Raw genomic sequence first — 16,138 nt, 5'->3', positions numbered from 1 at the left:
CTACCTCCCAGTAAAAGGTAATCTGAGGGAGAGGAAACCTTAATATCTGTAGGATATAGACTCCAAGGCTGAAGTGGAGTTACTCAGAGCCAAATGACTGTCCCTAGGAACAGTAAAACTGAAAAAAGGATTAAATGCATCCAGAGTCCTTGGAAAAAAAAACCCACAACTCCCAACATACCCAGTGGCAGACTGTTGCTATAGCAGTATAAGCAGGTAGTGCTGTACCAATCTTACTGCTTAATTGTAAAAATTCTTTCTGGTAGAACTCCTGTTGATGACAGAGGGAAGCCTGCTCTGGTTGTAAAGAACAGTCAGCAAAATCCCTCTAACATTCAGATTCATTAGAGCAGTGGTGAAGGATATCTATTGAATATCCAGGGGGTTTCCATGTCAGTTGAATGGTTCCTGTATCAATCACTGTGCACAACTAGAGACCGGCTGCACAAAGTGTACATGGCAGTGGCACGCTCAAGAGCTCTCAGTCCCCGACTAGTCACTTCTCATCTCAAATGTGGTGACAGTCACTGTCACTGCACGTGTACCCGAGTGCCTCAGCAGAGAGAGGGGCCGCACGGGCTGCTGACAGGACTGGGTGAGAAGCGGACCTGTTACCAGTATGCCTTCCCGTCTAACAGAAAAGTCAGCAGGGAGAGCGTGAAGCAGCCTGTGCTGGACAACAAGATGGCGGCTGAGTGGGAAAAGGAACAAAGCCTAGTGAGTGGTAGTCAGTTACGTTGAGGTAGCCAAGAGCCGTTTCACGTGAAGACCCATTTCAGCCTTTAAGTTTGTAAAACTTACTGCACTGGCTTTACAGAAACATGCTCCAGCCTCTCTCCCTGAATCTGATGCCTTCTGCGCTAGACATGCTATCGGCAGTGCTTCCTCAATCTGACCTGGCTTTTGTACCGGGGTGATAGTGAATCATTAAACTCATCCGACTCAATAAACATGTCCCACTGTTACCTGCTGTAAGGCAGCGAGTCAGGTCAGCAGAGTTTGTATTTCTGGAGAGTGGGAAACTTAACAACTGCCGCAGTTCATGCTCCAAGGTTGGACGTTCTGGTCAGCGTGCAGTATCTCCCATCTGAATGTTTACCGAGCCACTCCCTCTCTAAGCCGCTTCTGTCTCAGTGGCCAAGTTGCAAGCAACTTGGTCATGGAGTAGCAATCAGGGACTACGTTATTTTCCCGCAGTCTATACTTCTCCTGAGCCAGCTCAGCTCAGTACAGTTAAAATTCCTCTGTAGTCTGCTTCGCTTGGAGTATGCTGAGACTGCTTCCCCCTTTTTCCTTAAACCACATCCCTCAGCTGCACATGAGGGGAGGAGGGTCACCCAGCTGACTGTGTGTGGTTAAGATTTTTCAAGAGGAAAATGAGTTTAAACAGTTCATTATCAATTATACATCAACTTAATTGGATCATTTCCTGTAGGAAGATAATATGCTCAGTTTATGCACTGGGAATCCAGGAAGCAAACTATTAAACATTTAAGGAGGTGGAGGGAGGAGTAATGCAACAAGTTATCATTAAAAGAATTATTCTGATTTAATCAGTCATCTTTAATCCCCTTGGATGGTCTAATATTCAAGCTGCACCGGGTGCAAGGTTTAGAACTAACGTTGTGCTATGTTTTCCATGCGATTGAGACCGAGTAGATAGTTTTGGGAATTGCTGCATGTAGTTGTTAAAAGGAATCAATGGCCTGGAATAGAATGCTTTCTGCTCTGCCCTTCACTGCTGTGCAGCCCTTAATTTGACATTCTCTGACATATTACAAACCAGATAATATTCTCCTGGAGAGCAGAGCGCTTGATAAGCCAGCAGCACAAATGACATGGTTCTAGTTTGTGTGAGCACGCGTGTGCCTTGTGATTTGGATTTGACTTGTCAGCTATCCCTGCATGGCTATCGGTTCTGTTACATAAGCGATGCTGTAAAACTTGACTAAAAGGAAGCACTCACAACTCCAAGTGAAGTGTAGTGTTTCCTTAGTGATAAGTTTCTTCCAGCCAGATTTGCCTTACTAACTAAAAAAACCAACCAAACAAAAATAGCCCAAACAACTTTCTCCTGTTATGGAAGCTAACAGTTTGTCTTAGTTCTTATTTACATTACTTGCTAAGTAATGGGTTTAGGGTTGTATTTAGTAATTTGGGGGTGAAAGTTCTGGTGCTGTTAAAATATTAATCTATGACCCACAGTTTTGTTATCTACATTGGATTTACTCAGTGACTGCAAGTGAGGTACTGCTTACCCACTGTGCAATTAGAATATTCTCACTAACCTGACACTACACCGGGCTTCTCTCTGGTGGTTTAGATAGGGAACAGAACAGCAACCTTCTCCCCAGCCCCTTTACCCTTGCTCTTTGTCTAAGGCATTGCTCAGCAGCATCAAGTAGTAGGCTGGAATTGGCAGCGAGCTGTCCTTAAGAGCACAGATGTTTGGCAGCAGATAGAGTTAGATCCCATTAGGTATTAACTGCTCTAGTTCCTTTACTGGGACTTCGGTGGAGAAAAACATCAAAATGATGTTACTTAGGAAATTATGTGTTTCTTTCCAAGTTATGTTGAACTGAGTGTCTTGTGTTTAGCATGAGGTGGTCCTGTTGCCTCATTACTTTTCCTCACAGATTAGCACTGGGGAGAAGAAAAAAGGGCAATAATAGGGTTTGCTTTAACATAGTAGAGACACTGATGTGGGACTGACCTATAGAAATACTATGGAATTTCATTTTGCATATGGATCTCATATTTTAGGTTTTTTTTTTTTTACTTCTTAATACTCTTTTTCATTAAGTTCAGATTATAATGACACAGACCTTGTCACACTATCTGAAAGAATAGAAGATTTCACTTCTGAAACAAGCAATTAGCTTCAAGGAATTTAAACAGGAGCTGCTGTGTGGAGAAGTTGGCCTGTCTAGAGCCTAAGGTGTGCTGTGAAGGTGCTTCTAACTTAAAAATCCTGAGTATGATTAAGGATGCTTGAGTGTAACTAGTGAACTCAAGGGCTCTGCTTGTAATCAGTTTTTCTTGTAAGCTACTCCAGGTCTGTGTCTTTAAAGACTAACTACCCCGCTGTAAGGGGGCACAACTCCTATTCAGGTTAAAAAACAAATAAACAAACAAATTAAAACCAGTAAGTTGTGAATGAGAGAAACCTGTAATGATACTTAGCATAGGTACAGCCTAAGTTTTTCACCACTCTGATTTCACACATGTTCACTTTTACACGCTGTAAAGCTCAATAAATTTGGTATGACGAATACTGATCAATAGACAGTCAGCATTTCATTGCTTAAAACAAAAAAAACCAATGAGTTCATTACATCAATTAAACACTCCTGCTTTACTTGCATGTCCTTCTTACTGCCCCCGCAATAGTGGAAAAAAAAAAAAAAGGTTTTAAGCTACAAGGGGAAAAAAAAAAAAAACCAAACAGTCAGGCTGCCAGTAGTACTTCTACATGACTCACAGAAAAATAAAAACACACGGAAACGGGTAAAGCCCGGTCCTAATTCAGGCAGTCAGCACAGGCAAAACAACACAACTGCAGGGACTGACCCAGCAGCTGCGTGAGCTGCGGTTTGGTAGGCGCTGCCTGCCCGGCGGCGGGGCCGGGCTGCGCGGCCAGCCCCGCCGGAGCGCTGAACCCAGCCGCCGCGCGGCACTGCTTTGGGTACGCCTGCGTCGGGGGAGGGACGCAGCTCCGCACGGGAGGAAAGCTCAGGGCGGCATTGACTTACCAGAGAGGGGACGGGCGCCACAGACACGTTCCACGGGCTGAGGCAGCTCCGCGCAGCTCCAGCGCCGAGCGGCTGGGCCCTGCCTGCGCCCTGCGCGCACCCGGGCAGCTCTCATCCTGCCTGCCTCTTAAATACCTGCTGCCCAGCCCAGGTGGCAAGCGTTCCCCGTTCCCCAGGCCAGCCCTGACGAGGAAACAGCCCACAGAGCTGGAGCATCGCCAGGCACGTTCCCTGTGTGCACAGAGCCGCCTGACATTAGTCACGCTAAAGGCAGCTTTAAACGCTCTTCAGCCGTCAGGGTCCTCCCAGACACGGTTTTGTGAGCTACTGTAGCGTGTGCCATCTTCCCCTTTCTGCCCCCCGTCTTCCAGCCCGGTCTGGGGCACTGGGTACCTGTGTTTTGCAGTGACAGTAACAAGGTTGTGGGAGGCTGACTTGAGCACGTTTACAGCTGTATTTCGATGGAGGGCAGATAAAGGAGGTGCAGCTCTGTGAGGCAGGTTTCATGGTTAACTGGGAGGCTCTTGGCGCAGCGGGTGAGGAAAAGCACATCCTCCTTGCATGTCACGCTACGAACGTAGCTTCTCCAGTTTTAACTACGCTTGCAGTTTACCATAGTTCCTAGACCTGCTTTCCTCAGGGTTGTTATATTTTGCTCCTTAGGTATTGCCTTTCCCTGTAAAGAGTCAAGCCAGCCTGATACGGCTTCCAGTAAGCAATGATGTAAACAGAGAGGTGCGTGTTTGAAATGGAGCCATAGGGAGTAAAGGCCACCAGTGGCTCTGGAGATCCTTAGTTGTTCAAAATTACTAGTGTGCCAAGTCTGATCGAAATGTGTCAAAGAGCTCTCTTCCTCCAACAGTTCACCATTATACAGATATTTTTACTGGGAAGCAGACACCTTACACATCCATATATCATTTTCTAGTTTCAGAACAGCAGACCTAAAAATTGTTATGGTGGCTCAATAAAGAATCCAGCTGTACTGGTGACCTGCCCCAAATCCTGAACTCAGCCTGCAGTTCTGGGGAGGAGCAGATGCCATGCGAGTTACCAGTTACGGTGCTTACTGCTGCCAGAAACTTTTGAACTGCATACGGAGGCTAAGCAAAATCAAATGGTGCTGTGAAATAAATTGACAGTTAGCATATTTTGTTAATTGTCGATGTACAGTTGGGTTGCTCATGGCTCGTTACTACTGCATTGTTCTCACCATTTCTTGGAACACGAAATTCATTAAAGCGCTGGAAGGGAAAGTCGTTTTAGCCTGCCTGTAACGCTGTACCGCATGGTACAGCTCTGTTCCACAGTATGTTCGGAGTGTATGGTAGTCAAAATACTTGAAAAGCTGCAGGAGCCGTACTGCTTTACTGATGAAATTCTGAGAACTTGTAACAGGCAGTAGCAAGGGAAAAAGTGAGTCAAAGCAGCGCTGGACCCGGTCTGTGACAAGTTAAAGAAGTACTGGACGATGCAGAAGGTGTGTTTTCTACGGGAAGAAATGTTTGCATTAAAGCAGGGGCAACATCTATGACAGGGCAAAATTCGTATACAGGGGTGGAGTTTGCCAAGACTATGAGCACTAGTGAGCCTTATGTCATCTTGTTATTTGGCTGCCTTTTTTGTCATTTACTGCAGGGGCTTCTGCCTTTTCTATGCTAACGTAATTATTTGTGTTGGTGTATCATTTCTGCAGCTTATATCTAACAAAACATGATTCTATTTTTCAGTTCAGACGCTTTCAGGTCGGAAACTGACAATGCTTCTGTAAGGCATCTCCAATTGAATTAAATGGTTTATTAATGACAAAAATGTTAAACCACATATCTAGGAAGTGGGCTGTGAAGTTTACGTGAGCCGTCAGGGACCTTCTAGGGGAAGTGCATAGAAATGCGAGCCGCTGATAAGGACTGGTATGGATTTTTAAGTACTGATTAATGACCAGATTGTTCAGAAAAAATTTGCTAGGTGAGAAGTGGTCCCACACTGAAAAGCTGGTAAATTGGATGAACTTTCTATGACTGCTTTAAGGAAAAGTTACATGTGTACTTGTTTGTGCCTGAGGAAGATTAAACTTACATTGACCACAAAACTGTCTGTGGCTTGTAAGCCTCTGAAATAACTTGAGAGATGGAGATAGGTGACAATCAGACAACCTACGACTGAAAGAGAAAATTTCAATGCCAATTAGCTGGTTCAGGAGCTGAGCAGTTCTGGTTCTGACGGCTGCGCGCTTTGCTGTTGTTAGTGAGCTGATAGAAAGCATTTGACGGAAAGAGTTGAGTACGTGGAGACTCTCGTGAAGGAAGGAGCCTCTGAGAGCTGAGTGTGTGCCAGGTTCTACAGGACTGTTGTGGAAAGAAGCTGAATTGAATTTTTCATATAGGACATCAAAGCCTCCATCCAGCAAGGGACATCTTTAAGCCACGATCTCGTCCCAGTGTATTAAACAGAATATTCCTATGCTTAAGGTTACACATGCGGATAAGGAACGCGATAGCTGGCTCACAGACAGAGTCGGGTATGTGTGACCCTTTCAGAAACAGAAAGCTTGTTTGGCCAAACAGAATCCAGCATACGTCAGTGAGCTTACATCAAGGGTGAATTTGCTTTGGAGTGCCCCTGGGACATCTCGGATGCCTTGATTCTGATCACTTCCGCTCTCGGAAGTACTCTGAAATGATTAACTTGCATTACTGAGAGACGCTATGGAAACGGTACAGTATTCGTTTACTTAATAGCCGTAGGATGAGATTTCACTAAAAGCCGGAGAGGCTCCCCTCCCTTCAGCCGACCCTCTGGAGCTGTGCCGGGTGGTGTTTTCAGCTCTGAGCGTAAGCTGCCTTCGTGTCAATTGTTATGGGGGTAGCCGTTATATTCCTGTTCATAGAACACAGCGTAACAACATTTCGTAAATCTCGATGCTCGGCTGCTGCAATACAGGAGCGAGGTAACAAATCCTGTATGTGGAGGAGCTACAGAGAAGGGTTTCCTCAGCAGGCTGTTGTTGAACAAGCACATGTTTGGGGGTTGAATTTCAGGTTTTTTTACTCATTTTAAGTACAGGAGACAGACTACCTTGAAGAGCAGAACTCAGCTGCCTTTTTCACACAGCCACACGTGCATCCTAACGAGTGTTAGAACAGCAAGCTCCCAGCTGTGATCCTCTCCACTTCGATTAGCCTGTGCCCTCCCAGCACAAACCGCTTCCCCATAGCACACTTCTGTCTCTGGCTTGCAGAAACCAGTCTGCAGTTCCTCCGCAGGTCTTCGTTTCCAAAGCTGCCGGATAACAGGATGCAGGCTGACAGGTTTCAATTCTGGTTTTGCACTTTGGTTTGTGGGTAGATATTTCTGTCTGGGACAGCTAGCGCTCAGGGAGGTGACCAGACCGAAAGCCTTGGCAGTGCCGGGAGAAGAGAGCCCTATATTTGGTGTGGAGCTCTGGAAGTGAAATGGATGACATCAGCTCTCTGAATCTCTCTGCACGCTGTTAAACTAAGGCAATTGATCATCTTATTTGAGCTTATTTTATATCAGCAGAGTGTTTAACTGTCCTATCCAAGGCTGACCTTATAAAGTGATTATTTCAACTTCTCTTGTGGACTCTAAGTTTCTAAATAATGAATTTGCAATGGCAGATCATTCTCTGAATACCTTGAACTGGGAAAGGGGGAGCATAGCACAGACTTTTGTAGAGTTCATTTTGATCTTGCTGACTTAGCAGCCCAGGTTTCCACAGCAAGATCGTTCAAAGTTAGTTTTAATTTTTTAAAGGGGCGAGGGAAGGGGAAGGGAAGTGAAATTATATGCGTCCTTGGATTTACATGTTGCCATTGTTAAACGTGCTTCCTTAACACACAACTGAGCTCCATGAGAAGCTGTTTCTGTTCAGACTGGTCAGATCCCTCCTCTTTGGCTGCAGAAGGGGCCAGGATAGCAGGTGGGAGCTGTGCATGAGGGCTCCCACACTGTGTGCTTGAGCCCAGCGCTTACTACTTCCACCTGAATGGTAAAGCACCAGGGGCTAGGGAAGGGGGACACAGACAACTACCAAGCACCTTGGAAAATCCCTCACGGGCTGTTGTTGAAAGACCGTTCCATGGGAGGACTAGAAGGGGTAAAACAGGAAAAGCCCTGAGCTAGAGATAGGAAGGCACATTGAATAGTGAACATGGATCACGAGGCAACATGGCTGCACACCATTCCTCCTAAAGACCAGACAGGGGCTTTTTACTGGAGCGCACTGTGCTGGCTTGGAACGAACAGCTTGCATGGGGAGAGTGAGAAAAAAGATTAAAACAGAAAAGAGCGTGAGCCAGAGCAAGAAAAGAATAAAGAAAGGCCACCAGTTTTATACATCCTTTTAAGATGTGAAAATATGTTCTCTTCTCCTCCAAGTGAAAGAAGAAGTAGTGATGGCTGTCTGAAAATACTTCCAGGGTTTTCCATTGTGACAGCAAAATGCTAGTTACCATATCCTTGCGAGCTAACCATTCCAACTGGTTGTGCTTGGTACAGCTAATGGGATTTAACCCTTTGCAAGCATGCTCTGATTTCACTTAACTGATGGAAAATTCAGTTTTGCGTATTGTTTCACTGTTGCTTGGAGAGTGTTGAGAAGAACTCAGAGTGCTGAAGGTTGAGCACAGAGCTATCCATATGGTTTTAGGTTGGTTCTGCTAGATTCCAGTGAATTCTTTTCAGCGTTTGTTTTATTTCTGATTCTTAAGGTTACTTGATGATTTTATTGAAGGGAAAGATGTTTAAGACAAGGGAGATTTCTATACTTTTTTTTAAAAGCATGGACTATCAAGAAGTTTTTTGAAGGATGAAAAAAAAAAAACTCATTAAACTTCGAAAAAACAATTTTAGTACTTTCACACAGTTTTTTTTTTCCTAATGTAAGCTTTGTTTGGGTGAAGAAGGAAGTCTTAGGGTACCACCCTTGCAAAGAGACTGAGGATGTCTGAACAGTACCGCTTTCTCCAGCCAAGCAGAGAATGGCAATAATTGAAATTATGAAAAAATAGTGTCAAAGCAATTCTTTATTTCCAAGAACAGTATTTATACCCAATGTTTTCCTGCTGTATGTTAAGAGCAGCACATCTGCATGTCTAAATATGAATTCCTTGCTGCCACAGGGGAAATCAGTGTATCCTGAACCCTATATTGAAATTCACTTTTGTGCATGAATTGTGATTGTTTAATCTAGACCATATTTCATCTCATTTGGGGTTGTTCCCCGCCCCCCTAGTCTATTCTTAAATCCAAAAGGGCTTAAGCATATCCAAGTAAGTTCTTTTTCTGTTTTATATTGCATTTGGAAATCCAGTGTTGAGGGGGAAAAAACCCACTATCGGATACAGTGCAGTTATAGAAATACTGCTTTCCAAGAAAAGACTGATGCCTGTCATTGTCCTCCCCTCAAATCCTAACGTGGCTCCACTTCATCAGAGAGTGAGCAAATGGGGACGGGACAAGCGTTGCAAGGCCTCTCTTGGTCTACATGGTGTGGCTCTACAACAAAATTAGTGAGTTCAGTGGGCTTTGGTACTGTCAGCTGCTAGATCCATGCTTCACATACAAGCAAATCTGTAGTCTCATTAACTGAAATTGGACTATTCCTCTGACTCACTGTCTTCTGAGGAAAAAAAGCAGAACGTGTTTTAATAGTAAAGGAATAGAATGCTTTATTCTTTTTGTATTTTCTTTTGCTCAAAGTATTATCCTCCCCCTGAAATCAACGATGTGACACTTGCTCTCTCTGCACTGAAATGGCAATCAAAAAGCCAAGTCCTTTTTTGGAAGCGAGACAAGAACCTCAGCTAATATAAACTGCTCGGCTTGTATTCCCCTCCAAGCTGCATTCTTTCCAAAGGTCTCTGTTGCTGTGTCTCATCCAAACATACGTGCCTGCAAGCTCTCTGGTTTTTTCAATAGTCCCTCATGTTTATAAAGAGGTTTTGAAGCAGGGAGCGTGCACAACACTGAGGAGATAGGTGATATGGGAAGTGTTAAGTGAGGAAATCTATTCTTTTCCTCAGAGCTTGGCATGCTGTTTGTCATAATGGCAAAGATGTTATTGTTTTCACTGGGCCTGGATGTGTAGCGACAAAAGTCACTAACAAATAGAGTAGGCAGTAAAATAAAATTTGTAAAGGAAAGAAAAAGGAGTTAAACGTAAGACAGTTACATTTAGTGACAGTTCAGGCCAGCTGAGGAGCAGGCACAGTTTTGGCAAGCAGAGGCAGAGGGGGGAGAGGAACAGGACTGCCTGCTACGCAGGTGATTACAGGCATCTGAATTGGTTCCATGTAGTATTTATATGAGTAGCTGCTAAGAATATACCACTTATTACAGGGAAAGCTATCTAAAAACATCATGATAAGTTATCCAAGTGGGAGGAAAATTAAAAACCATTGGGGAAAAAAAATTAGACATTATCATGTGAAGGTAAAAAAGTTACTGTGGATTGCTTGTGTGTATTTAGCCCTACAAACTTCAAGAGACTGAGTTAACAGAAATCCTGTTACCTGCTCAGAGAGGAGAATTCACATTTTGGTAACAGGTGTGGCATCTCCTTTCTGGAGAATGACCGGTAAGAGATGGGGCCCTGCTGCAGGACTGAGATCCTAGCAGTGGGAAGAAGTTATGATCTCACTGTTAGATTCCAGCTGCAGTTGTAGTCAGAGGAACTTGACCTCTTCCTTCTGAGACACACCATTTTCAAACGGAAAACTACATGGTCTGCAGTAATCAACACTTGGGTGCTACTTAGGCTTCTGCTTACACGACCATAGTTCACTTGATCACTCGATGTGTTTGTAAGAGTCAGAATGTGACTCATCTGAAACTAAGAGTAGTGTCTGAGAGCTTTTTGAGTACAGGTCAGTAATGCGTCTAGTTCTTCCGTCCTCTTACGTTCCCTTGTATTTCTGAGTCATTTGTAGGAGTATTGTTTTGTTCCAGGCTTTTGGAAGATTATTCCCCAATTGGCTGGAGAATCAAAGCAGGCTGAGTGGGTATCATAGTGAAAAAACCCCATCCTACAGAAGGCAGTGCAGTCAAGAACACCGTCTGTTCTTGCTCTGCTTCATATAGGGCAGGGTGCCTGCACTTGGAATAACGTGCACTTGGCTTGACCCACAGGTTGTTGGAAGACTGCTTCTGACTGGATTAGGTTTTGGATCAAGCGCCTTGCGAGTCATTTTTGGCTTAAGCGTTGGGATTGGAGTTCACGGAAAATTAAGTTAGGGATCTGGACAGAAATTTCAAGACCAAAATCAGACATTTTTTTGAAGGCTGTCCCAGATTTAACAAACTAATCCAAGTCTTAAGAACTCTTAGGAGACCTGACTCTACAGGCGTGCAGAAGTTTTACATGGCAAAGACAACATCCTACCAAGCCAGACTTAGGCAAATCAAACCTGTAGCTATGCATATCTTCTAGGGACAACCGTTTATTGTAAAATATTATTTCTAACTTAAGTGGCACTCTGAAATCCGTTTATGACTAATTTACTCCTTTGTGATAGGTTTTGAAGCAGTCATGCACTGAGATTTTGTATTTGGAGCCATCCAGTGTCTGTGTGGGAGGTAAGTTTCTATAACTTAAAAATATTATTCAATTATTATAGGACTGCAATTTCCTTATTTTAACCAAAGGAAAACCCTACAGGTCTCTAGAAAAAAAATCTCTCAAAAATCCTCAAGGAGTTACAGAAAGATCAGATCCTTCTCTGACTCATTTTTCTCCTCAGAGTAACTGTCTTCCAGGGCCTGCTTTCGTATTTAGATAATGCATGTAGAAGTCGGAGACTCATTTGTCTGCTCATTAGTCGTGTTCTGCACTTGCCATCCTATCCAAAGCCATGATACTTTTTCTGTGACACTCGCATACTTTTTTTTTTACCTATGGTCACGTTGTTAAGTTCTGGGAATGCTGATAACCTGTGTTGATATAAATTCATGAGAAGATTTCTAGTACCCTGCTCCAGATGTGTGGAGTGTAAGCAATAAAGCATTTAACTGCATTTTTGTGCACCAGGTGTTAATAAATCTATTAAATAGAAGACTTGGACAAAATTTGAAGGGCTTGCTTTCTAGCTGGGTTTCACAACCCACACATAGTTTGAGACCAGTCAAAATAAGGTAGTTGCAAAATCTCCTCATTTTGCTGTTTTTGTAATAACATGTATCATCTCAATGAAATCAGCAGCTTTGGTAAACAAACAGTTGTCACTCCCCCTCTGCACAGTTTACGACTCATATGGCCCTTAGGCAGCTTCCAGAGAAGTAGTACCCAACAGAAGGATTTTCTTCCTCTGGCACTTTAAGTGAACCTGATCCAAGTTTGGGGAGTCATCTTGTTGCGAGATCTAGATTTCTCATTTAGAGTGCTCCCCGAGAACCTGTTTCTTACTGTGCAACCAAGCCCCAGATCCTGCTGACAGCCAGACAGCCCCATTTTAATAGGGCTGCCTCTGTGATAAAGATTTGGGGACAAACTTTTTCCTATATCATGTAACTAAAGAACACAGTACTGGAGTCAGTTAAAAAGGAGTCCTCAGTAAGAATAAAGCATTCCTGTGTTGTGCTTCAGTTACGGCAGGCTGTATTGAGATTCTTTCTAACTTACTGCTGTGCACTAAAGAATGGTGATTTGGGGTTTTTGCTTTTCTCTCCAGAGGAGTTTCAAGTTGTTCTGAGAGGAAGTGGCTTAACCCTTGGTGGGAAAACCGATCGTGTTACTTGTACCTATCAAGTAAATGGAACTACAATTCGTAAGTATTGAAGTTTGGGATTATCTACTTTATATTTCCTAATAAGTGATTTATTTTGCTTCTTGTTACCTCATTTAATTAAAAACAAAAGAGAAACATACCAAAGAGGAGGAAAACAGGAAGGTTCTGAGGATGAGTAAGGGGATGCAAGTTATTTCAGATCTTGCTCAGTGGTTTGAATTTGCTACCAATTGCCATTAGATGTAAACTGTGACTGGTGTTTGGCAGCCCAGCTGGCTGTGTGAATTAACATGGTGAGAGCTGTCTGGCTCCTGATATTTAAGTAAGATGTTTGGGATATAAAAACCACAACCACAGAATGTACCCACAAAGCGCCCCTTCTTTTAAGATGACCCGGGTCAAGACATAAGCTCTCCTGATTCCAAAAGGCACTATTCTCCAAGGTGCACTTACCTTGTCATCTTCGAGCATCCCTGCCCGTTCTGTCCTCTGTACCAGATGTGTAGCCGTTGTGCTGTTAGTTTCAGGGGCTTTGCAGGGCTTGGGTGGCTCTCCGTGACTGGAGTCCGTCCTCTTCCTGGAGCATAGATTAAGGCTAGGTCAGAACAGTTGGTACTATTTTGTCCTTGTCTTTTGACACAGTTCATCAGCTCAGTGTCCCAAGTAGCAGTCTTCCCCAGCAGCGCGTCTGGCTGCACCAAGTCCCTAGATGGAGTCTAGTTTCCTGACCTGTGGAGAGGAGTTCTGTTTCAGAGTGACCACGGCATCTTTTGCAGACATTTTCCCTGTAGCTTTGTCTAGGTTATTTTTTTTTTCTGGGGAGGAGGGGAGAGGGTACAGGGGGAGGGAGTGTGTGTGCAGGCAGGTGGGGCTTTTTTTTTTTTTTTTCATTATTAGTACTCACCATTGGCCAGATGTTATTAGTTACTCCTTTGTCAAACTAACTGGGGAGCTAATTCTGAGTGGAATGCTACAGAAAAGCTCTAGAAGTAGTTGAAAGGTAGTGCAGACTACTTTCTTCTTCCTATCTGATTAAGTATGCATGCTGTGGAGAATTTTATTTTCAGCAAAATATTCAGGACTTGGTCCTCTCTTGCTCACTGCGTTAACTCACAGCACAGCAGATGAAAAGTAATGCTGGAATTTGGATTAGTCTCCTTGTGCTGCTCTATTCCCTGAACTGGCACAAGGTAGATGATTGTGGAAAAAATGCCGTTAATGGAAACCTCTGCCACTTCTCATATCCAGAAACTAAAGTGGACAGCTAGTGCAAGAACCTCCAACTTGTTGTTCTAAGCAGTGTCCCTTTGAAGCAAGCTAGACTGGAAGATGACCAAAATTGGACCTGTAGAAAAAGTCCAACTAGTTTTTTCCATACCTACTGTCTGATTTCTATGTTAGCCTGTCTTAAATTCCTACCAAATTGAACATGTGTTTCCAGTACATTTTTTTTACTACTCTGGATATCATATATACTTGAATGGGCTGCCAGTCTCTCCTGCCTGTTAACTATCTAAAATAGTTTGGAGGAATAACAGAATAGGACAATGGTCCTGGATAAGGGCAACCTATGTAAATAAAAGCTACTTGTATCAATTTCCCTTCAGCTTCAGTTTAAATTGGCACCTTTGTTTCCTATGGTAAACTACAGCTTGCTTATTTCAACTTGGTGCATAAAGTCACTTCACAGAGATAGAATCTGGAACAGGAAAATCATTGCTGCAGTTGTGTATTTGTCACGGTGTACCTTCCTTAGTCAACTAAGTGGGGCAACAGGCTAGTTCAGTCCTGGGTGAATAAAATCCATTTCACACTGCCTAGGGGACATAGTTAAGACATCTTCACATCACTTGAAGATAATTAGAACCTGAATTTAAATTTAAGTAGCTGGTTTCTAAGTCATGAGGACTCCTCAGTTCTGTTCCTGCTTTGCTCCTGACTTGTTGCTTACCATGAGCAGTCACTTCTCTACACTCCAATCTGTCCATTTATGAAATTAAAACAGTAGCATGTACTTTGTTCACATGAGTGTTTTCAGGCTTGCATCAACATGGTTGTGTTCGTAGTGGCATTCGTACCATCCAGGATCTTCTGATGGGGAGTACCTTAAGGTGCCAGCAGAGATAAGGACCTGTAGAGTATCGGAGTTAAGGAGTAATTTAGCCATTTTCTATAAGCATCACAAATGTAAGCCTCCTGTGTCCCGCAGGTGGGTGCTGCTATCATGCTATAAGTCTTGGCATTATTTAGTAACCATGCTAGTAGCATACACCAAATAGGTCTGAGGTACTTAATGACTGGTAGGTAGCGGTGCTGTTTGAATTTGGGGCTGTGCTGCCAACGATAGCCCCCAGGAGCTTGGTTTTTCATGTGCTCCGTGCTCCAAGTGGGAGATGAATCCACTGTCGAGAGTGTCTAGAGGAAGCTGGCGAGGGTGGGCAGAAGTCCGGAACTCAAGCTCTGAGGAAGGACTGAAAAGTTCAGTCAGTTACTTGTGCAGGAAAGGAAGAATGGCCAAAGTATTTTTTAAGTATTTGCTGCAGGGCTGAAAATAATAACCTGGGCTCTCCTAATCCACTGAGAAGAGAGCAAGAGGCAACAGGATTCAATTCTGCAGCAGATCTAGGCGAGGTATTAGGAGAATGGTTCTCACTCTCAACGTTTCTTAGGCCTGGAACAGGTTACATAGAAAGCCTTTTAACAGCTTCGGTGAGTGTCCTTGAAGAATGTCTGAAACATGTTGCCTTCTTTAAATAACCTTTTGAAATGTTTTCTGACTCTGGTCTCTCCAGTTATCTGTTACAGTACGTGTATGTCTGCTTTGCTATGGTAGAACTAACGATACTTGGACGGGATGAAGCTGTATGGGGTCTTGCCAGAGGCTTGCTACAACCCGCCCAGGTTCTTGTCTCCAGGAGTGGACACCAGCACATGGTTAGGGAGTAGTGTAGGAAGGAAACAGGGAAACTGGATGCGACCCTTCCTCTGATAGGCAAGCTCATTCTCTACAGCTCTGTGCTAGGCTGCAAGCGCTTTTCTCTCAGAGGAAACTGAAAAGAGAACAGTGGAGCTAGAATGGACAAAAAGGTAGGAAGGGTGCTTTGAGCAGCAGCAGGAGGAAGGAAATTGTCCCAAGGAAGAATCGTTCCTGTGTCACTGCATTCTCCTCCAGGAAAAACTGGCGGTCTCTCAGCAGAGCCCTCACCATTTGAGGGCATAACAGAGGGTACTCGAATGAGAATGTACTTCAGTGTTAGGGTTCCCCTGGCTGATAGCTTGGGCTATGCTTTGGGACCAGCCCTGGAGTAAACCTTTATTTTGTGTCAGTTGTTCTGGTTTTAAAATATGCATTTGGCACATTTCTCTTCTTGCATTTATAAAGAACCATTACCAAATGCTAGAAAGGAAACCTGCCAAATGTAGCTGTGGGATAGAAAAATAATCTATGAAACATACCATTAAGACAAAAACATATGGCAATGTGCTAATCCCTCTTCCCCACTCACAACTAGCCCCAAATCTAGGCCAAGCAGTCAGTGCAGATTATAGCACATAAGAAAAGCTCATTTATGCTAACAGCTCCTCCTTCAGCTGCCCCCGAACTACTTGTATGTTTGCCTGTTCCCTAAATGCAGAACC

The 16,138-nt window shown here is 43.7% G+C and overlaps 1 protein-coding gene across 1 annotated transcript in view; it reads left to right on the top strand.

Moving 5' to 3' along the window:
• ANTXR2 (ANTXR cell adhesion molecule 2) overlaps positions 1-16,138 on the top strand; it is a 104,095-nt gene that overhangs the window by 17,956 nt on the left and 70,001 nt on the right. Inside the window, exons 8-9 of the mRNA XM_086746949.1 lie at positions 11,291-11,351; positions 12,443-12,538. Of these exons, the coding sequence (XP_086603075.1) occupies positions 11,291-11,351; positions 12,443-12,538 (157 nt within the window). The remainder of the gene's footprint in view (positions 1-11,290; positions 11,352-12,442; positions 12,539-16,138) is intronic.

This window comes from Chlamydotis macqueenii, chromosome 4, assembly GCF_036417535.1.
Source record: "Chlamydotis macqueenii isolate bChlMac1 chromosome 4, bChlMac1.mat, whole genome shotgun sequence".
NCBI classification, from domain to species: Eukaryota; Metazoa; Chordata; class Aves; order Otidiformes; family Otididae; genus Chlamydotis; species Chlamydotis macqueenii.
This window is presented reverse-complemented; position numbering and strand designations above follow the sequence as displayed.